Source organism: Dreissena polymorpha, chromosome 7, assembly GCF_020536995.1.
Source record: "Dreissena polymorpha isolate Duluth1 chromosome 7, UMN_Dpol_1.0, whole genome shotgun sequence".
In the NCBI taxonomy this organism is placed as follows: Eukaryota; Metazoa; Mollusca; class Bivalvia; order Myida; family Dreissenidae; genus Dreissena; species Dreissena polymorpha.
This window is the reverse complement of record NC_068361.1, coordinates 31291196-31310452: the sequence shown is the minus strand read 5'-3', so window position 1 is coordinate 31310452 and position 19257 is coordinate 31291196. Positions and strand designations below refer to the sequence as shown.

The 19257-nt window shown below is 35.7% G+C and overlaps 2 protein-coding genes across 2 annotated transcripts; one reads left to right on the top strand and one right to left on the bottom strand.

Annotated features, from left to right (window-relative positions):
- Positions 1-9570: 9570 nt before the first annotated feature.
- Positions 9571-13681, top strand: LOC127839399 (uncharacterized). The gene is made up of 3 exons (XM_052367762.1): positions 9571-9738; positions 10363-10602; positions 11366-13681. Exons 2-3 carry the CDS (start codon positions 10371-10373, stop codon positions 12829-12831), a joined length of 1698 nt encoding a protein of 565 aa, XP_052223722.1. The 5' UTR covers positions 9571-9738; positions 10363-10370; the 3' UTR covers positions 12832-13681.
- Positions 13682-14019: 338 nt separating this feature from the next.
- LOC127839400 (uncharacterized) lies at positions 14020-18087 on the bottom strand. Its single transcript, XM_052367764.1, has 2 exons — positions 17929-18087; positions 14020-17250 (listed from the first exon to the last, which is right to left on the bottom strand). The coding sequence occupies exon 2, from the start codon at positions 17248-17250 to the stop codon at positions 15718-15720; it is 1533 nt and encodes a 510-aa protein (XP_052223724.1). The 5' UTR covers positions 17929-18087; the 3' UTR covers positions 14020-15717.
- Between the last annotated feature and the right edge of the window lie 1170 nt (positions 18088-19257).

Sequence of the window (19257 nt, the reverse complement as noted above, 5' to 3'; positions counted from 1 at the left end):
TTCAAGTATATGTACTCGGCGGAATAGCTCAGTAGGCTAAAGCGTTTTTTCTTCAGGACTCTGGCAGGACTCCAGGGGTCACTGGTTCGAAACCTGTTCCGGGCAGTGTTCTTTTCCTTTTTTTAATTTTATTCTTGATTTTTTACTGGAGCTTTTACGATCCAATGTTTACATTTATCGATATAAAGCATTTAATGAATAAGTTAAAAAATGCCAAAATCTGTGAAAAGGCCCCTTTAAATGTAAATGTATACTGCACACTTATTTATAAATGCACGGTATGTTGAACTGAATTTTAATCACAGTTGAATTTTAATCACAGTATGAGTGGAATTCATAAATGGCAGAGTTTTGAAAACAATATTGTCAAACAATTTAAACATGTTGTTAGCATAACATTCGTAACGATTTGGAGGACATATTTCATCAAGTTTGCATAGTGTACGTAATATGTCCAATTAACGTTTGTTTCATTTGTAATTTGACTTTTCTTTTCAATCTACGCTGTGTATTTTACGCAATACAATTGTGTACAATTTTTCTATGTTTACCAACATCATCAAGCTTCCATGTACCAATACCGGTATGTACTTATTAATCTTTCGTCTGATGTATCTCTAAATCAATTTTTTTAATGCAAGAATGAAGGAGTCATTGAGATACTTTAAGCCTAAAAAAACTACGGAATACCGTTAGGGCCATCGTGGGTACACATTAAAATCCAGAGGGCGACAATGCGATAGTGCTATAGTACGATGGCGACAATGCGATAGTACGATCGCGACAACGCGATAGAACGATGACGACAATGCGATAGTACAATCGCGACAACGCGATAGAACGATGGCGACAACGCGATAGTACGATGGCGACAAGTCATATCGTACTGTCGCCATCGTATCATCGCATTGTTGCGATCGTACTTTCACATTGTCACCATCGTACACTCGCTTTATCGTACTGTCGTCATTATATTATCGTATTGTCGCCATCGTACTATCGCACTGTCACCATCGTATTGTCGCACTGTCGTCATCGTATTATCGCACTATCGCATTGTCGCCATCGTACTATCGCACTGTCGCCATCGTATTGTCGCACTGTCCCCATCGTACTATCGCATTGTCACCATCGTACTTTCGCGTTAGTTGTCGTATTGTCGCCATCGTACTACCGCATTGTCACCATCGTACTATCGCGTTATCGCCATCGTACTATCGCACTTATTCCAAGGGTCACTGGTTCGAGCCCAGTTGTGGTAACTTTTTTTTTGTTTCTTTAATTGTATTCTTGTTTTTAATGGAGTTGTAAGATCAAATGTTTACATTTATCAATATTAAGCGTTTAATGACAAACTGTGAGAAGGTCCCTTGATTTGCCTTGTCAGCGAGGTTAGTTTGAAGTTATTATACTTTTATCTTTTTTTTCAAATCATTAATAGAAAAGATAATTTAAGCTTCATTTTGAAACAAAGCAGGGCTTAATGCATATTCATTAATTGTCATCCCAGTACCAGAGACTCTCCTTAAACGAAAAACATCATACACTTAGAAAGTGACCTCCTTGATAAGCTTGTGTGCATTGCACAGGCTTATCAGTGTGCACAGGCTTATCTGGGAAACCACTTATTTGACATGCATTAAGCCCCGTTTTTTATTAAAGCAGCCGATATGTACAGATTTCAATGACAAACAGGCCATTGTCGTCAAACTAGGTGTTAAACACTCTTGATTACATACACACACTGCTGTCTGCAGTGTACCCATGGTAGAGTATAAACAGGCAGATGTGGTTATCGTTCCCAGCGTAGTTAAGAGCAGACTGACTTGCAACGCACACTCATAACCTTAGTCCTTTGCAAGCGAAGAACTAAAAACGGAAATTAAACTGTTAATCGCAATAAAAAAGTTTTTACACAGGGAACAGACAAAGAATACTTATTTGTTATCTTAATATCTTTTCGTATTAATGTGGTTTTCGTTGATGTTTTTATATTTAACAGTAATTCAGTTTATTTTCAGCAGAAATAACTTGTTATTTCTGCCCTGTTTATACAAATAATACTCAAGAGATGAAACAAGCAAACTCTAGTTGTAGTGAATATTATATTACAATATCTATATTTTATAACCCACATAATGCTTGCTTATAGGTAAACGGTTGCTATTGATAAGGAATCAGATTTTGTATAAAAAATTGTGTCGGTCAATAAATCTTACACATGGTATAGCAAAACCAATCAAAACCCTATCCTTCTCAAAAGAATGCATGTCTCAACCGAACGGCTTTGTCGGTACCGATGTTGTTGTTTTTTTGTCTTTTTTATAAATAAAACAACAGAAACATACCTCTGTTTCAGCAACGAAACGAAAGTTTTAATGACAAGTTTGATATAATTCAGTAAAATATAGATTCATTAAACCGAACTGCATAGAGAGTCACTTAGCGTCGCGATTCTAGAAAGGCATGATTATGTTTGACAAGGTTAAACGCAAAATGCATATTCGTCGTGGTCTTAACGGTCAATGGTGCAATAAACTATTTGCTAGCAAGCACTTACATAAAAAAATATTAAAACGCAGATAATTTAGCCTTGTTTGTGTTTAACATTGATATATTCATCCCGGTGTATGTTGCAATGAAATAAAATGCGTTAGTTGGGAGAAAGTCAGTGTTTACCATTGTAAATCATGTTTAAGCTCTACAGAAAGTGGTCTCTCATAATTCGTGGATTTTACTTGAATTTTACAATAACTGGGTGTAAGTAAGTAATGTTGTGTTATGTGTCAGGTTATCCCCCTAATGCTTATCAATGACAGTTCCGAAGAAATGACCCAAGCTTTAATGATTGTCATGCTGTTTATATGACGTATTTATTACTGTACATGTAATTGGTAACTTTCATTCAATACATGACTGGCGGTTGTTCATGAATTTTCCAGATAAGGTTCTGCGGTTGCATTTAAATTAGTTATAAATAGACTTTGGCATATCATAACGCATACAAATAAATATATGGCATTTGTTTTTGGAGTCGTTATTTACGTTGTTTATTATAATAAGTAGATCATACGAACGGCTTATATTGTTCTTTAATTTTAAGCAACAAAAACGTGTATATAACCTTTATAAGACTATAGTATTCTATTTGAATTGTCAGCCTTATTCTGCGGCTGGCAAGAAATATATATTAGTGTTCTGGGTTTATTATATACGCATGTTTAGAACAAATAAAGTATGCTTCACCAATTGCTTACGGCATATCAAACCACTTGAAGAGGACAATTGGTCACTATAATTCAACAAAAATAACAAAATAAAATAATAATATAATTGGTAATAATGATATAAATGATAATAATTCACTTGTAAAAAGACTTGATATGATTTCGTGTTGTAAAATGTGCAACCTAGTCACGTTCACATATGTATACCTTTGGTATAAAAAAAACCCAGAACGTATGCACAATTTAATGTCCAATAAATTGATCAATCAATAACTCGTTCAAGCAATCCAAATAAAGAATAAAGATATAAATCGTGGGAAAGGCGAACGGGAATATTTAAGTTGATGTTTACCTATAAATAATACATTATTGCACCCTACGGGCTTTTTTGGAAAAAGCCTAATTTCGGAATTATAGTGATTTATTTTTTAGCGAAAGGTCCACTGACCAGAAGAACAGGGTTATATAGATTATGACGTAACCTACTTTGTTAGATGATTTTGAAATAAACTTGAGGTTTAATAATGATTGGACACGTTTTAATTTTTTGATTTTGTTCATGTTTGTGTTTTTTTTCACCACTTTGCTTTCGGAATGGGTCCGTTGAACGGATCTTAGATACGCTAGGAAAAGGCTTGCCGTCTGGTCAATGCTGTTGTTTTATAAATGTGTTATTTGATCATACATGCACATTAAAACAACACACTTTGATCACCTGTATTACAAGCGTTGTTACAATTGAAACTAATGGATGTGATTGCTGATTCAGACATGGCCTAAACGCTGATAATACGTCATTGATTGACATCTTACCATATGATATTCAATGGATCGGGACATATTGTAGGGTCAAACATTCCAAATATTATTCTAATGATGTCCACATAAACTTTACACGAATTTATACGTATAGATTTTAGATATTCAAAACTATAAATCGCAATTCAAAATTTGTAAAAACTAAATGCTTTTAAACGTGCATAATAATAAATATTAAGTAATTGAGTAAATCTGAATATATCCAAAAAATTAAATACAGGTTTGCACGGCGAGTCGGCACATATATCTATTATAAGTCAAAACAAATGCCATTTTCTTTTTTGCTAAATAAATCGGGATCCCTTAACGATAGACTCCTCGTTTGTGTACAAGTTAGCATTCCCGCCCCTTATCAGATAGTTCTAAATAAATGAGATTAATAAACCATGAAATATACACGTGCACCTTTTCAGAGTATGCACTGCTATAACGATGTAATTGCAATATCATCATCATTTCCTTGACCGGTTTAGGGGAAAAGAGAGACGACGACTTAGAGATCTTCCGCGCGTCAGGTCTTTTGTAGGCTGCTATGAGTAGCTCATTCATGGAAAGGGGCGTCAATTTTTCACATTTTCCATCTAGATTTGCCGGCGAACTCCTCTAGGGCTCCCTGGAACACAGACTTCACGTGTCTGGTGATGTGTCAAAACCAAGCCAACTTTCGTTGTATTAAGGTCCCTAGTAGGGGATCTTGTGGGAAAACACGTGTTATTGAAATGGTCAGGACCTAATCGTTGGTCTTGTGCTCCATTTAGGAGATGCGGAGCAGTTTTTGGAGACACTTGTGTTCAAAGGTCTGTATCCAGCGTTCTGTGTCCGCGTGAAGCGTCCATGTCCCACAGTCGCACAGTATTATTGAGACTATGATTAGCTTGTAGAGCGTTACTTGATGGGGAAGCTGATGGAGCTGCTTGTTCATAATCTGATCAATATAGCCATCGCTGCAAATGCCATTAAGATTCTTATTCGGACCTCAGCGGTAATGTTACCATCATTAGATAGGGTTATTCCTAAGTACGTGAAGGTGGTCTCTTCTTCCAGTTTCTCGCCGTTCATGGTGATATATGCGTACGTGGTTTCGTGCTATTGACCATGATCTTCGGTTTCTCTGTGCTGACCCCCATCCCGTATGCTCCTGTTCTTTCGTAAAGCTTGTTGGTGAGGTCTTGGAGTTCACTACTTGTACACCCATGAGGTCAATGCCATTAGCGAATCTCAAGTTGGAGATGGGTCTGCCACCGACGGAGATGGAGTTGTGGTGGTCTTGGAGAATCTCCTACATATATTCTCAAGAAAAGGTAAATCAGGACGAGAGGAAGCAGACAAACTTGAAGGACGCCCAATGTTGCCCTGAAGAAGTCACTCATCTTTCCATTTAGAAATACTGTGCTGCTGGCTTTTCCGTAGAGTTCTTGGATGACTTGCCCCAGCCCATAGTCAATGTTGGACCATCTCAGAATCCGCCATAGGCCATCATAATATACGCGATTGAAAGCTTTCTAGAAGTCGATGAAGTCGTCGAAGAGCTCACGTTTTTGTTCCAGATGTTTCTCAATACTGTGCCTGCAGTTGAAGATCTGGTTCACAATGCTACGCCCATCTCTAAATCCAGCCTGCACTTCTGCAGTTTCTCGGTCTTTCTTTTTAATCGGTTGAGTATGTTGTGGAGCTTTTTTTTCCTGGGATGCCTGACAAGGCTGATTGTACGGTAATTCTCGCAAAACTTGAGAGTGTCCTTTTATGTAGGAGAATCAACAGAGACTGGGTCCACTCCTTGTACCACTTCATGTCCTCCCAGATCTTCTTGCTTCTACTGTCATTGCTGCAGTTGTTGCCTCTCCTCCATGTTTAATCAGTTTCGAAGGAAGTTGTCCACTATCGGATATGTTCCTGCCTTTAAACTGCCCACTGCCTCCTTCAACTCTCCCTTTTGTAATGACGGACTTTCGTCGTTCGCTTTTGGTCTGGGTTCTTTCTGAAGGAGACTGGGATCTAGATGAAGGCCGTAGTTGTAGAAGTCGCTGGTATTATTTATACCACAAATGCACAATTTCAAGTCGATTTCAAGTCGATCTGACAACTAGAAATACCATAAACACGCATTGGAGAATGAAACATGATAAGCTATCTGGCTTGCGTTTTCTGTTCTTAGATTCCGGAGGCAAAGCGTAAAAAAATCGCTTGTAAATCATATAAAACAACGAAATTAACAGCTCATTTACACGTACTTGCATGTTATGGACATACTGATGCGTTATACGTGTTAAATGTTTCTTTAATCACGATCGGGTGAGCACTGAGGCTTCCACTTTTTTTCGTTTTCCTTTACAAATCATAGAAAACACACACGTTATTATATAAATCACATATTTTCCCGCTAAATAAAACACACTTCTGAATAGTGATTTTATATAAATATTTTACCTGAAGTTAGTTTTTTTAAGGTTGAATTAAACAAATGCAATTTCCCATTATAAAACTGCCAACTTGAAAGCATTTTTCTTGTATCACCTATATCTCAAATTTTGCAAGACCTATATCATTGTGAACATAAATATCTCATTGCACAATACATGCAGTCAACAATATATGATCTGGTACCTTCTAAGAAAGTGAATTTCGCCCAAAGCAAGCACCCTCGGAAAACACAGTTTCGGAAGTGAAATTTCGACAAAAGCCACGTTCTTTAATAAACTCACCCCCAACAATTCATCTTTGAGCGTTATTGGCGTCGCACTGAAGTGCGGCGACTCGTATGTCATACTATTTTTTCGCTTATGGGAGGAGAAGTTATTTTACTGATTAATGTATATATTTTTGTTGTCAGAATATCTTGCATAGTGGTGATTTTTTGTGTAAATTAGTGTTAATTAGTACTGCATTTGTGCCTATTACATTTACTGCAACTTTTATTGCCAATAATGCAAAGCTAATTCTTTTAATTAATTACTGATCACTGTTCGAGTTTTGGTTAACGCGTATTTTCTTCAATTTTACAAGACGACAGCGATTACACGGTTTATTGCTTTATTGATAACCGTTACACTACAGTGACTTATTAATATCTTAGTTAGAAGTTGGTTTTACAAGCGGTTCCGTAGTGTAGTGGTTACACGCTCGCTTCACATGAGAGAGGCCCAAGGTTCGAGCCCCAGTAGACTCAAATTATTTTATTTGTGTTCTATGTTAACTTTTTGTTTTGATGTAGACATTTTAGTTTAAATAAATATGCTGTTTTATTGTTACCATTTTTTGTTTTTATTATGCCCATGAAATATATGTGTTAGAGGGTGGGGGGGGGTCGTAAACACATTAAAACTGTTACAGTGTTTTAATATCAATGAGTACTCAACCCCTATAGTAAATGAGCAACGTAAGAATAAGTTCAGAATCATCTCCCCTTGAAGTTGAGAAAAATATGAAATTACGCTTACAAGATGAAGCCGATTTTTTAAAACATACACAGTTCTGTTCCATTAATGAAAACTGCACACGGATGCCAGTAAAAAAAGGAAAACAATGTAAATAAAATGAACTATGAAATATTTGGGGGTTACAACACAAAATCATATATATGGTTATTTGGGGGTTATAACACAACATCATAGATAATGGTTATTTGGGAGTTATAACACAAAATCATAGATAATGGTTATACCAGTATCTTTTTCTTTTTTGTTTAAAATAATCGGCCAATATATTACTATTTACAGTAGGAAAAAATCGTTCCATGTAACTTCATTGAGTGCCTTTTACACTGAAATTTCCGACGCCCTTTGATGCTTTGCATAAATAGTTATCTTGTCCCCAATGGAATGCACCAAAATAATGCAGACACACGTAGGATGCAGGAAATAATCACAAAAAGCATGGGTGCGATAGCTAAATCGCTTTGCTTTTTTATCCGAAGAAAAAAAGGAAAAGTATAAAGAGTATACTGTATCAGTCAACTTACAACTGAGACCGCAATCGCATACTCGATATGGTGTCCGCATTGTGACCGGGACATTCAGAGTGTGACGTCCGCTTAGGCCTCGTTCTTAGGATCCATCCTCCACGACATACTTTTTGACGTTATCAAGATTAAATTAATAATTTTCAAGTAAGTAAGAATTGAACTCTGAATTGAAAAGAATTCTGAACATTCTCACTGGATGGTATTTCTTTGCAATGTTATTGGTACTGCTGTGGACTATGCCGTTGAAGTGATGCCATGTGTGGTTGCAACATCAGCGGCATTGTTCTCTTCCGTCGAAAGGGTCAAGATAACATCTTTTATGAAAGAGTAAAGGCATTACTAGTTTAAATTTCGACTAATACAGTTATTTTGAGTTCAATATTATTTTTCAACTCCCGTGTTTATTCTATTTAGTACATACCTCTTTTTAAAAGTACGCGTTGTTAGTTTCCACATGTCCCATGAATGAACAGTTCTTGTTTTAAAATTCTTATTTCAAGCATTAAAACAGAGCGAGGCGCAGCACACAATATTTAGGATCTTCATGTCTGTTTTCGTAAAATAACAAAGGAAGCGCATGACTTATCACAACACAATTCAACATATGACCATTTAAATATGCACAAAATGCAGTGAAAAGTACTCATAGTACTGAACATACATTGGGAAACTATTATTGCTAAGCGCAAAAATTGTAAACTGCCATACAGATATTTGTTTCAAAATTTCGATTTATAAAATTGTTTACTTAAAAACAACACAGGCGTTTTTTTTTCTATATTGCCATCAATATTTTAAACCGTACCTATCGACAACATGCATATCCTTATCGTTATCTGCAACACGCAATTTCAGATCAACAGTATTGCTTTAAACGCGTGATGCTAAGACCTTGTGGTTTGTAATTTTGGATTTGTTTGTCCCTCAACTTTAGACAGACCATGTAGATAATGGTAGTCGACTTGCACGTTGGCATAGTTTGTATAGTAAATAGATTTTTTAACAATCGCACGTACAAATGTATAAGGATTACAATTTTAGATATATAGTCATATAGTTCTATCATTTGAATCAGAAGTTATGTTATTAAAAGTGAACGTCTATGTGTTAAACTTGATCAATAGGCTTATTTAATGTATCCCATTTTCAGCGCCACATTGACGGTATAACATCTTTTATCCCATTTTTATACCGACATTGACGGTATAACACCATATGGAATAAACCAGCCTGGCTCCCACCTTGTTGAATATACCTGTCACGTGCACGGACTACTTTTTATTCAACCGCTGAATAATTTTTCATAAGAAATCTCTAGAGTTGAGAAAACTTTGGCTTTAAAATTATAAATACTACTTACAACCTTTAGATCTAGTCGAGGGACATAATTTTTCGCCATCCGTAATATGAATCAGCTGATTGATGGCGTCATAAAATGACATACTTATTGCGTCATTTTTGTGATGTCATCTTTAGGTGTACACAAAACAAGTATGCGATGTCTGGGAATAAAACATTGAAGAAGCGCATTGTTTTCGTGTTTATGCATTTTGGATGTAATTCGCCCCTTTCCAGTTTAGCGCCCCCTAGCGGTTAGCAGGTGATATCAAATCAAAGATGGCTGCCTATGGGGTCATAACCCATATGATATGAAGACATTGACAATCGATATATATACAGTAAAGTCGTTCGCTAAACACCATCAAAAAAAGAATTAAACTCATCTACAAGGTAAATATGATTGTTTCTTCAATTATTCTTTTATAGTCAGCTGATTACATCTATTTAGTATCATCAAAATTGACGGTAGGCATCGGTGCGCTGTGTTGAAAAGAGCGGGTGGGGTAATGTAAATACATTACATAACGGTAGTTAATACATTGAAGTGTTAAATTTATGTTTGAAACAGCGTAAAAATATTTAATAAGTGAACTTTAACAATAATATGAATGTTTACCACCATAAATCAATCAATCATTATTTTAAAGTAATCCCATCAACACACAGGATGAAGTGCATTCATACCACTAAGCCTCTTAGGTTGAGTCAGTGCAACTGTAAATGCTGTAACAGGACTATTTCAGTGTCCGAAAGTATTTGATAAGTTGCATGTGTGTTTAAAATCTAGATAGAACATATAATAGTGTCACACAGCAATTAGTCACTGTCAGTGTGTTACAATGATATTACCAGTGTAATGGCAGAGGTAGTGTTCACCCATCAAGTGCCAAAGGTTACCAATTTGATTCTCTGTCAAGACAAGCCATAGTCAAGTAAAAAATAGTATTGTATGTATTTGTCTGAAAACAAATGAGCCAGAGTGTGGAGTCGCATAAATTGTTATTCTTTTTCCAGGATCTAAAATGTCGAAGAAACGTAAGCTCGGGGACGGCTCTACTAAAGATGTTCAGCTGTATTGTCTGTGCCGACAGAAGAATGACGAGAATGAAATGATGGTTGAATGTGACTTTTGCGATGGTTGGTTTCACCCACGTTGTGTTGACATGGATGAAGACGAGGCTGGTTATTTGTCTTCATGGAACTGCCCTGGTTGTATAGAGATCATGAATGAAAATCCAACATTGACTCGCAAAGGTAAACATTTTCTGTGAAGTGTTTAAATATATTTTGGAAATAGATCTGTTTTAAAATGTTAGCTTAGCATCTTTAGAAGTACTGACAGAATAGTGTACGGTTTGGATCCTTATCAGCTTGCACTTAAAGACACAAGCTGATCGGGATCGAAACTATTAACACTCACGCTAAGTCCATTTTCCTGTGACGCAGATTATATTATAATAACATTTAATATTATAGACAAGGAATGCATGTGCCTATTGGGATTAGTGCTTCAGTATAGATAAAGCAGATACTCCTGTACAGTGTATATTGCATGATTTAAAGCCAAAAAAACAGGCAGTATTATTAGTTGTACATATTATAAATCATGTAGCTATAAAGTCAAAATCTGGTCACTTTCGCTCAGATGATTGGTACAACGACTAAAGGAGTCTCGTTATGTGAAAGCCTATATTATTATGTATGTTTTTGACAATGTGAATCTTGATGAGACAGTGTGGATCAAAACATTCATTGTTGGATTTCATGTAGCACTGGTCATATTTCATTCACTTGGCAACTTCTTTTGCAAATTAGCCATACCAAGCAAAAACTAATAATGAAAAAGTTGTAACTAGTTTTTTTCAAGATTCAAAATGCAGTCTTCGCAGGTGCCAAATTCTGTAATATTTAGATTCTATCTTCAAAATTATTTACCAGCAACTTATACATATACAAAGTCTCTGTAAGCATTTAACTTGAACAAAGTACTTTGATTAGTTAAATTTATTTATTACAGCTTTACTGGCTTTCCAAGGAAGAATTGCCCCAAAGAACGGCTGGGGTCAAGATTTCTATGTCACCGATATCGACGAGAAGGTCTTGGATGAGAAAGTCAAGACAAAACGACATAGAATTGAGGGATACAACCTTTTTCGAGAAGGCAAAGTATCAAAACTAAGTTGCGTGAAATCCGAATCCGGAAAATATATATATTTTAAGGGTGTCGCTGTCCCTTCTATGAAGGATAAGGACTACCATGTCCATTTGTGTCTGAAAAATGGTGGTACCTCCATGAAGTGGGCAACTTGCACCTGTCCTGCTGGTAATGATGGACAGTGCAAACATGTTGTGGCCATTGTGTACTTGATAATTGACCTCCATAGACAAGGAGTGGAGAAAATTCCAGACATCCAAACTTGTACAGATAAATTACAAATGTGGCATGTGCGAAAACCCATTTCTGACGAACCACTTTTGTTTAGTGACATTAACTTTGTGAAACATGACCCTTTCAAAGTGGCAAAGAGAGAATTGTGTTCTACAGTGAAATATCACAATCCTGTACCGCACTTTGCAAAAGCTGTGTCAAGTACACAGATTGAAAAACTTGTTAAATTGTATGACACTGGTGGGCTGAAATTGCCAGTTATAGAAACATTAAGGAGCAACAACTGTGAGCCAGTGTTACCAAAAGCCCAAAGTGATGCAAGTGACTTGAATGACATGCTCTTTGAGCGATTACAAGAAACAACCAGTACCTTCAGCAAAACTTGCCATGAATTCAGCGAAAATGAGAAGACATTCTATGAAGGACTTATCACCTGTGACATTAAGATGTCTAAAAACATTGAAAAACAAACACGGATGCAAAGCAAAAATGCTAAGTGGTTTTCTGAGCGCGAGTACAGAATAACATCTTCTACATTTGGAACATTTTGTAGAATGAAGTCAACAACTGATCAATGTAAAACATTTGACCAAAAAAAGGTGCACTTCACAAGTCGCAGTGTAAAACATGGGATCATGTATGAGAATGTTGCGTTTGCTAAATATGCACAACAGACAAATGTTACAGACAGTGCTGTAGGTCTGGTAGTGAATCCAAACATTCCATTTCTTGGTGCAAGTCCTGACCGAATAGTTCTGACAGAAGATAGGGTCATGAAGTTGGTAGAAGTGAAATGTCCATACAGTTTGTTTGATAGAAAAACTTCAATCCAGAAACAGATAAATAATAGATCATTCTATTTGAAAAAAGACAATGACAGAGTCAAGCTACATGAAAAGCATGACTATTACTTTCAGATTCAAGGACAGTTAAATATTTGTGGTATCGAAACATGTGACCTGGTTGTGTTTGTTCCCCCTGATGACATTATGATAGTTTGTGTGGAAAGGGACCAACACTTCTTCAACAGTGTCATGTTGCCTAAGCTGTCAGACATATGGTTCAACAAGTTACTGCCACACTTTGTTTCTTAATGCTTTCTGTAGTGTCAGTCTATGTTATTAGATGCATTCCTTTTATATTAGTGTATTATTTGAGTCGTGTTACAGGAAAAGGTACCTTAAGTAGATTGAAACCAGATAGAAAATCTCAGTCCGTTCTGAATCCAGTTTGCTATTCATCCAGTAAAGAATAGATGTTGAATCCTTATCAGACTGCACTTTTAAGCAAAGGCTGAACTATATTCAAACTTTACGTAATCTCCGTAAGGTCCCTTTTCCTGTGATATGGCTCATTACTTTACGTCAGGAATTACACAGCTCTCCTTACAGTGAAAATGGTCTTTAATTGAGTGGAGTTAGTCGGAATAATACTGCATGTTTGAAATGTTGTGGTTAAAAAAAACTGCCTTGTATAAAAATTGTAAAAATGTACTTTTATAGATCTGTAATATATGTTTATATCATATGTATTTTAACTGTTTGAATACAAATGGCATATATATCAGCATGACAAAATGTGTTTTCAGTTTAGTAAAGTTCTAGTTCACAAGTCATCTTAATTTAACCCTTTGCATGCTGGGAAATTTGCCGTCTGCTAAAATGTCGTCTGCTGAATTTCTAAAATTAGCATTTTCTTCGATTTTTTTCAAAGAATATTATCAGAATAGCAAACAGTTTGGATCCTGATAAGACGCCACGTTCTGTGGCGTCTCATCTGGATCCAAACTGTTTGCAAAGGCCTTCAAAATTCGGTTCCCGCACTGAAAGGGTAAATGTGGTTAAAAAACTGCTGTCTCATGCTTGCTCATTATGTGTATAATATGTTGATATGTATTTTGAATGTTTCCATATGGAAATTCATGAATTAAAAGTGTAAAGTTTACTTCTGTTTTTACTTTTGATAAACATGAATGAAGAGTGACCATTCTCGTCTTAGATATAATGTCTGGTATAAATGGTGTCTGCTGAATTTCTACAGTTACAGGTTCTATATGATTTGAAAAACAAACGATCTTTGGCTTCCGATAAGTTCTATACACTAAGTTAATTTTCAAGTTTAACTTCAATGACTTCATTCATTACCAAATGGATCTTGATCGCTTTCTCATTTTTGCACCGAGAGGATTGATTCCACCAAGCACTCGTTTGAGAAGGCTCATGGACCTTTTCAAAAACCAATAAGATATACAACAAATGTACTATGTAAAATTTTATTAAGCGTTCTATGCACATTTGAGGAATAACATTATTATTTAAATATATCAACAAATAAAAGCACTAAAAATAAGCATCATTTATAAATAATCAAAATCAAGAGATGACCTAATATTTTAACAGAGGTTTAGCTTTAATAAATAACAAGGACAATTGATTAGGAAAAAACAATTGTCTGCAGATTAAAATAAATCTTCATATTCAAGGTCATTTTTTGGTTCTTCTGAAAAATAGCAGTAATAAATGTTGCTATCTCAAATTAACACAAACATTAGGAAAAGATATATAAATATTAAATATCAAATTTAATTACAAGTATTTTCTGAAGTAGAGCTATAGCTATATATAATTTAATTTATATCTCAAATTATAAATATTAGTTTGGACTTCATAATATTATGACAATTCATTATTTCATTTCTTAAATGACATTCTAAACTCTTTAATTTCTATTCCATAAAGATGAATGATAATGACTAAAAAAAAAGTGATGTGACCAAACATTCATACACTCAGTGTTTCATCAGCACTATATAGATGATACAGAATAACAAATCTGCATATAAACATCTTGCAAAATTCTTTGTAACTATGGGAAGTCCTTGGCAACAATGGATAAAAAGGTGTCATAAATTACGGGACATCCTTCATATGGCACATGGCCTTAAGCAACATCCAGCTGATCAACTCTCGTCTACACAGTCACTAGGGGATCTATGACCCCTTGTTTATTGGCATTGATTGGGATTACAGTGGCCACCTGCAGTTTTAAGTGTGCATTATCTAATATTGCCAGCAGATCAATAAGTCACTAAATTTTTTTACAGGTTCTTATGCAGTAAGGGTTTAGGCAACATTTTAATTTTAAAACTATGTTGTGTATTTTCCAAATCAGTCTTATAGCCTATAAATAGGATAATATATCAAATGCAGTAGAATATGAAATAGAGGACCAGACATGTATGTTTTATAACTTTATTATAAGATATATCAATATAGAGTCAATAATTATTTGAAAAATCCTGATTCTAGTTCCATCATGGACTATGTTATTCTATACATGTATGAAATTGAAAGTGATTCAAGGTGCATTAACTAAGTATTTAGTTCATATCCATATTAGGAGCCAATTTTCAGGGAAATTTCAGGTTTGCATGCTGACAAAAATAAAAATTATGGAAATCATTTCTTGATATTTCACATTAATCTGACAGTCGTGTCCAAATGGTTAACACTGTAAATGCTGGGAAATAATTATGTCGTCTGCTGAATTTCTAAAAATATAATTTTAACTATCTGCTGAATTTCTAAAAATATCATTTTAACTTTCTTTCAAAAAACACTATCAAAATATCATTTAGTGGCATCTGATCAGGATCCAAACTGTAAAAAGTAAAGGCCATTAAAGTTTGGTTCCAGCACTATAAAAAGGGTTAAAATAAAATATAAACATATGAATTCAGGACTTTTCACAGTTTTCTGTATTAAATTTTCAATGATATTGTTTTTTTTTCTTCAGTAATCTTACTATAATTATATTTACACTTTAACACAATATTTAATACTGAACACACATATGAAATAACACTTGTTCAGTTTCTGCAAAATCACAAAGGCCGGCTTCCCATCTAGCGTGCCACAAAAGCAATTGTAAATTGTAACTGTTCAAACAAGTTTTCTGACAGAACCACAAAGAGGACCTTTTTATTTATTCTTAAATAAGCTACCAGTGAAATTGGCCAAGTGAGCACAAACCGTCCAAATTTTTTCCAACATTGGGCAAAGTGATATTGGGACTGTGTGTCTGAGTATTTCAAATTCTTTCACCTTTCTTATTGCTCGTTCCACATGCACTCGTACTGCGGCTATGTTCCTTGTCGCCGCAAGCTGTTGGGAGGTGAACTGAGCCTGGTTCTCAAGAAACGGGGGGATTGTTAACGATAGGTTTCTCTCCTTCAAATCCTCTTCAATATCAAAACCTTTGTCGGCCATGACTGAATCTCCCTCCTCCAGAATATCGTATAAGCCACAGTGCCTTACAATTTTTTTGTCACTGCATCTACCCGCATATAAACTTGAGATGAAAGTAATTTGGCCACTGGGTGCTATACCCACGAGTCCTTTGGCAGTGTTATGGTGTTTATAGGAGCTAAATGTTTCCCTTTGGCACACTGATGCTGACGGCTGTTCAATGAATATCTCTGTACAGTCAATAATGACTCGTGTGTCAGGGTAATCAGTCCGGAATGAAATGGGCATTGTTTTTCGCACCTGTTTGTGGGACGGCCAAATTGGTAGGCACCTTAACCTGTCAAACAGGAAAAGAATCCAGGTATTCACAATCTTCGAAATATGTCCTTCAGATAAGTTATACAAGTCTGCAATTACTTTCTCTGGAAGACCTTTTCGAAGGCGGACCAATGTGAGAAAAAGTTCCTCTAGGGGAGACAGAGATCTGGATGGCCCCCTCTTCGACACAAACTCATACGCTTTACCTTGAGAAGTATTTTCCGAACCAACATAGTACAAAAAGTTACATTCAGGCTGAAGGAAGTGAAAGAAAGCACACATAGCTGTGTATGAAGGGAAGCCTGTGTAATATCTGATGTCACTATCAGAAGAACAGAACCGCACAATCGTAAACTTTTCTTTAGATCTTGCATGCAGCAGGGCTTTGTGCTGCTTGAAGAGGTCCTCTTTGTGTGGTGAAGGGTCTGCTTCAATGTCTTGAAGGCTGTCATCTGTAGATGAAGATTGCTTACTAGTGTTCAAGGTATCTGGCGAAGGAGAAACATCCTGTATGTCACAGTCATCAATGACATAGTCCATATTGTCACTTGGTCCAGAGTATGAATGATCTATCATGAATGAACTGCCAGAGACACACCTTTGACCACTTTCTGTCACTTTCAGCGTCTTAGGTGTTTTGTCCCTGAATAGCTTTCTACGTGGAATTTTTGGCGTGACCCATGAAAATATTGTGGGCAGAGCGTCTTTTTTCAACCTTCTACGCACTTGTCCTGGCACAGCCACTTCATAACAAGTTCCCTCAAAATGAGCTGAACATATCCTTGTATGCTTGTTCAAATTAAAGTTCTTTCCAATGTCTCTTCGAATGTTCTTTACCCATTTCTGTTTCAAACTTTCATCCTTGGGAAATGAATGGAAAGAAAGATCCTGCGAGGATTTCACTCTAGAGTCACTAGTACACAACGGCACACAGCAATGATGAGGCATCTGAAAAATAAACATAACAGACACTGTTATTGCCATTTTCAATGTTAAACTTAAGGGCCCGGAGAAAAAAATTCGGTTGGTCTGGAAAGCGGAAACAATCAATTTATTTTTTGGGGCCTATCATAAATGGAAAAAAAAAATTTAAAAAAAAAATCTGGAAATGCTTATCCTTTGAGAGCAACCAAACCAAAAATGAAAGTAAAAAAATTGCGACTCAGTTTTATCATATCCATTCATGTGAGGGAGGCAATAGAAGGTTAAACATCTCTTACCACTAGCACCGGCTTAAGCAGTATTCAATACTCAACACGAAGCGTTTTATATTCAGACGACCACACAGACTTTACATGTTTTAGTGTTTCCCTGATTTTAATAAAGTCAAAGAATGCATTCATGACATACTGTTCACATATGATAGTCGATATTGGAATTTCATTTAAAAATGATTGTCATCTATCAATGAGGATTCACATTTATTTAATATTAATATTTTTACATATAACATTTTATTTGGACGCTATTTTCAGCCTAAATCTACCTCATTTCAATGTACGTAGATATCAATGTGTTTACATTACCCCACCAAGTCTTTTCAACACAGCGCACGTCAATTTTGATGTAAGGACTTGATATTATCAGCTGGCATTAAGAAAAAACTGCAGAAACAAATATATTTACCTTTGATGTGTTTGTTTCTCCTTTGATTATGTTTACGTTGTGAATTTAATGTATATTTATCGCTTTTCAATGCTTTCATATCATATGGGTCATGACCCCATAGGCAGCCATCTTTGTTTTGAAATCACCTCCTGACCGCTAGGGGCGCTAAACTGGAAAGTCGCGAATTGTAAAAAAGTGCATATTCTATAGACTACTTACCTCGGATGGAACCGGTGAGACGAATGATTTAGATCTTCATGTAGATCTAGCTTATTCGTGTTATTGATTTTCAGAATGTGCGTGCCTATTTGGATGTGAAATTGTGTGTGTAGAACATAGGCCTACTGAGAGTGTATATTTTGGTTCAGTCGTCTATTCGAATTGTTTTGCTTTTGGATGTAACTGTAAGCGAACGTAAGGGTATTTTCTTTGATGAATAAACTTTGTCTTTGAGATTTTATCAAAGAAAGTCTATTTAGTAAGAATAACCCGTTTGCAAAAAGTCTTTCAAAGCGTAATATAGAATTTTTTAGGATTATCTTGTGTTTGGATCGCAAACTAAAGGATGTGAAGGCTAGATCTAGACGCCATCAAAATCTGCAGCGTCCATGAACAAATAAGGCGAGTATTTTTTTCATGATAATTTATGTTTAGAGCGAGTCTGTGGGTAAATCTACATGTACATGTATGTTGACATCGACATCATTTTATCAGGAGCAATCGCCGCCATATTTGATTTTGATCATTTTCTTTCGAAAATAAAATGGATTAAATCTTCTTTTCGCGGCCGTAATGTATTAAAATTTGCATGCTGCGTAAAATTGAATCGAGGCCTATGGTGATGTTTTTTCTCGTTGTAACGTTTTTGTGTGATTTTTAATAGACTATTTTGCGTTCCAGAACAGATAAATTGTAGATCTATATCACTACGCATGGTTGCATTCGTTAGATTTTAAGCACTTTGAAGAATGAATTAAAATTATTGTTAAGGTTTTTAGACCAATTTATTTTAAATGTCACGTTAAAAAAAAATGGGATAAATAGAATACTAGGTTAGCGTTGAATACAGAGAAGTTTATGTTGCTCGGCGCGAACACCGAAAGCGCTCGCCAAGGCTCGCGCTCCCGGCGTTCTAAGCCTCGCAACATAAACTTCTCTGTATTCAACGGTAACCTAGTATTCTCTATATAGAATATACTAGCCTGTCTCCAACACTGTGGAATATACCTGTCGCGTGCACGGACTACTTTGTATTCAACCACTGAATGATTTTTAGAAATAATCTCTAGAGTCGAGAAAACTTTGGCATTAAAATTATAAATACAACCTTTAGATCTAGTCGCGGGA

Coding starts and splice junctions, on each gene's coding strand:
- LOC127839400 (XM_052367764.1), bottom strand. CDS start 17,250: ATGCCTCATCATTGCTGTGTGCCGTTGTGTACTAGTGACTCTAGAGTG.
- LOC127839399 (XM_052367762.1), top strand. CDS start 10,371: ATGTCGAAGAAACGTAAGCTCGGGGACGGCTCTACTAAAGATGTTCAG. Junction 10,603..11,365: donor TCCAACATTGACTCGCAAAG/GTAAACATTTTC, acceptor TATTTATTACAG/CTTTACTGGCTTTCCAAGGA.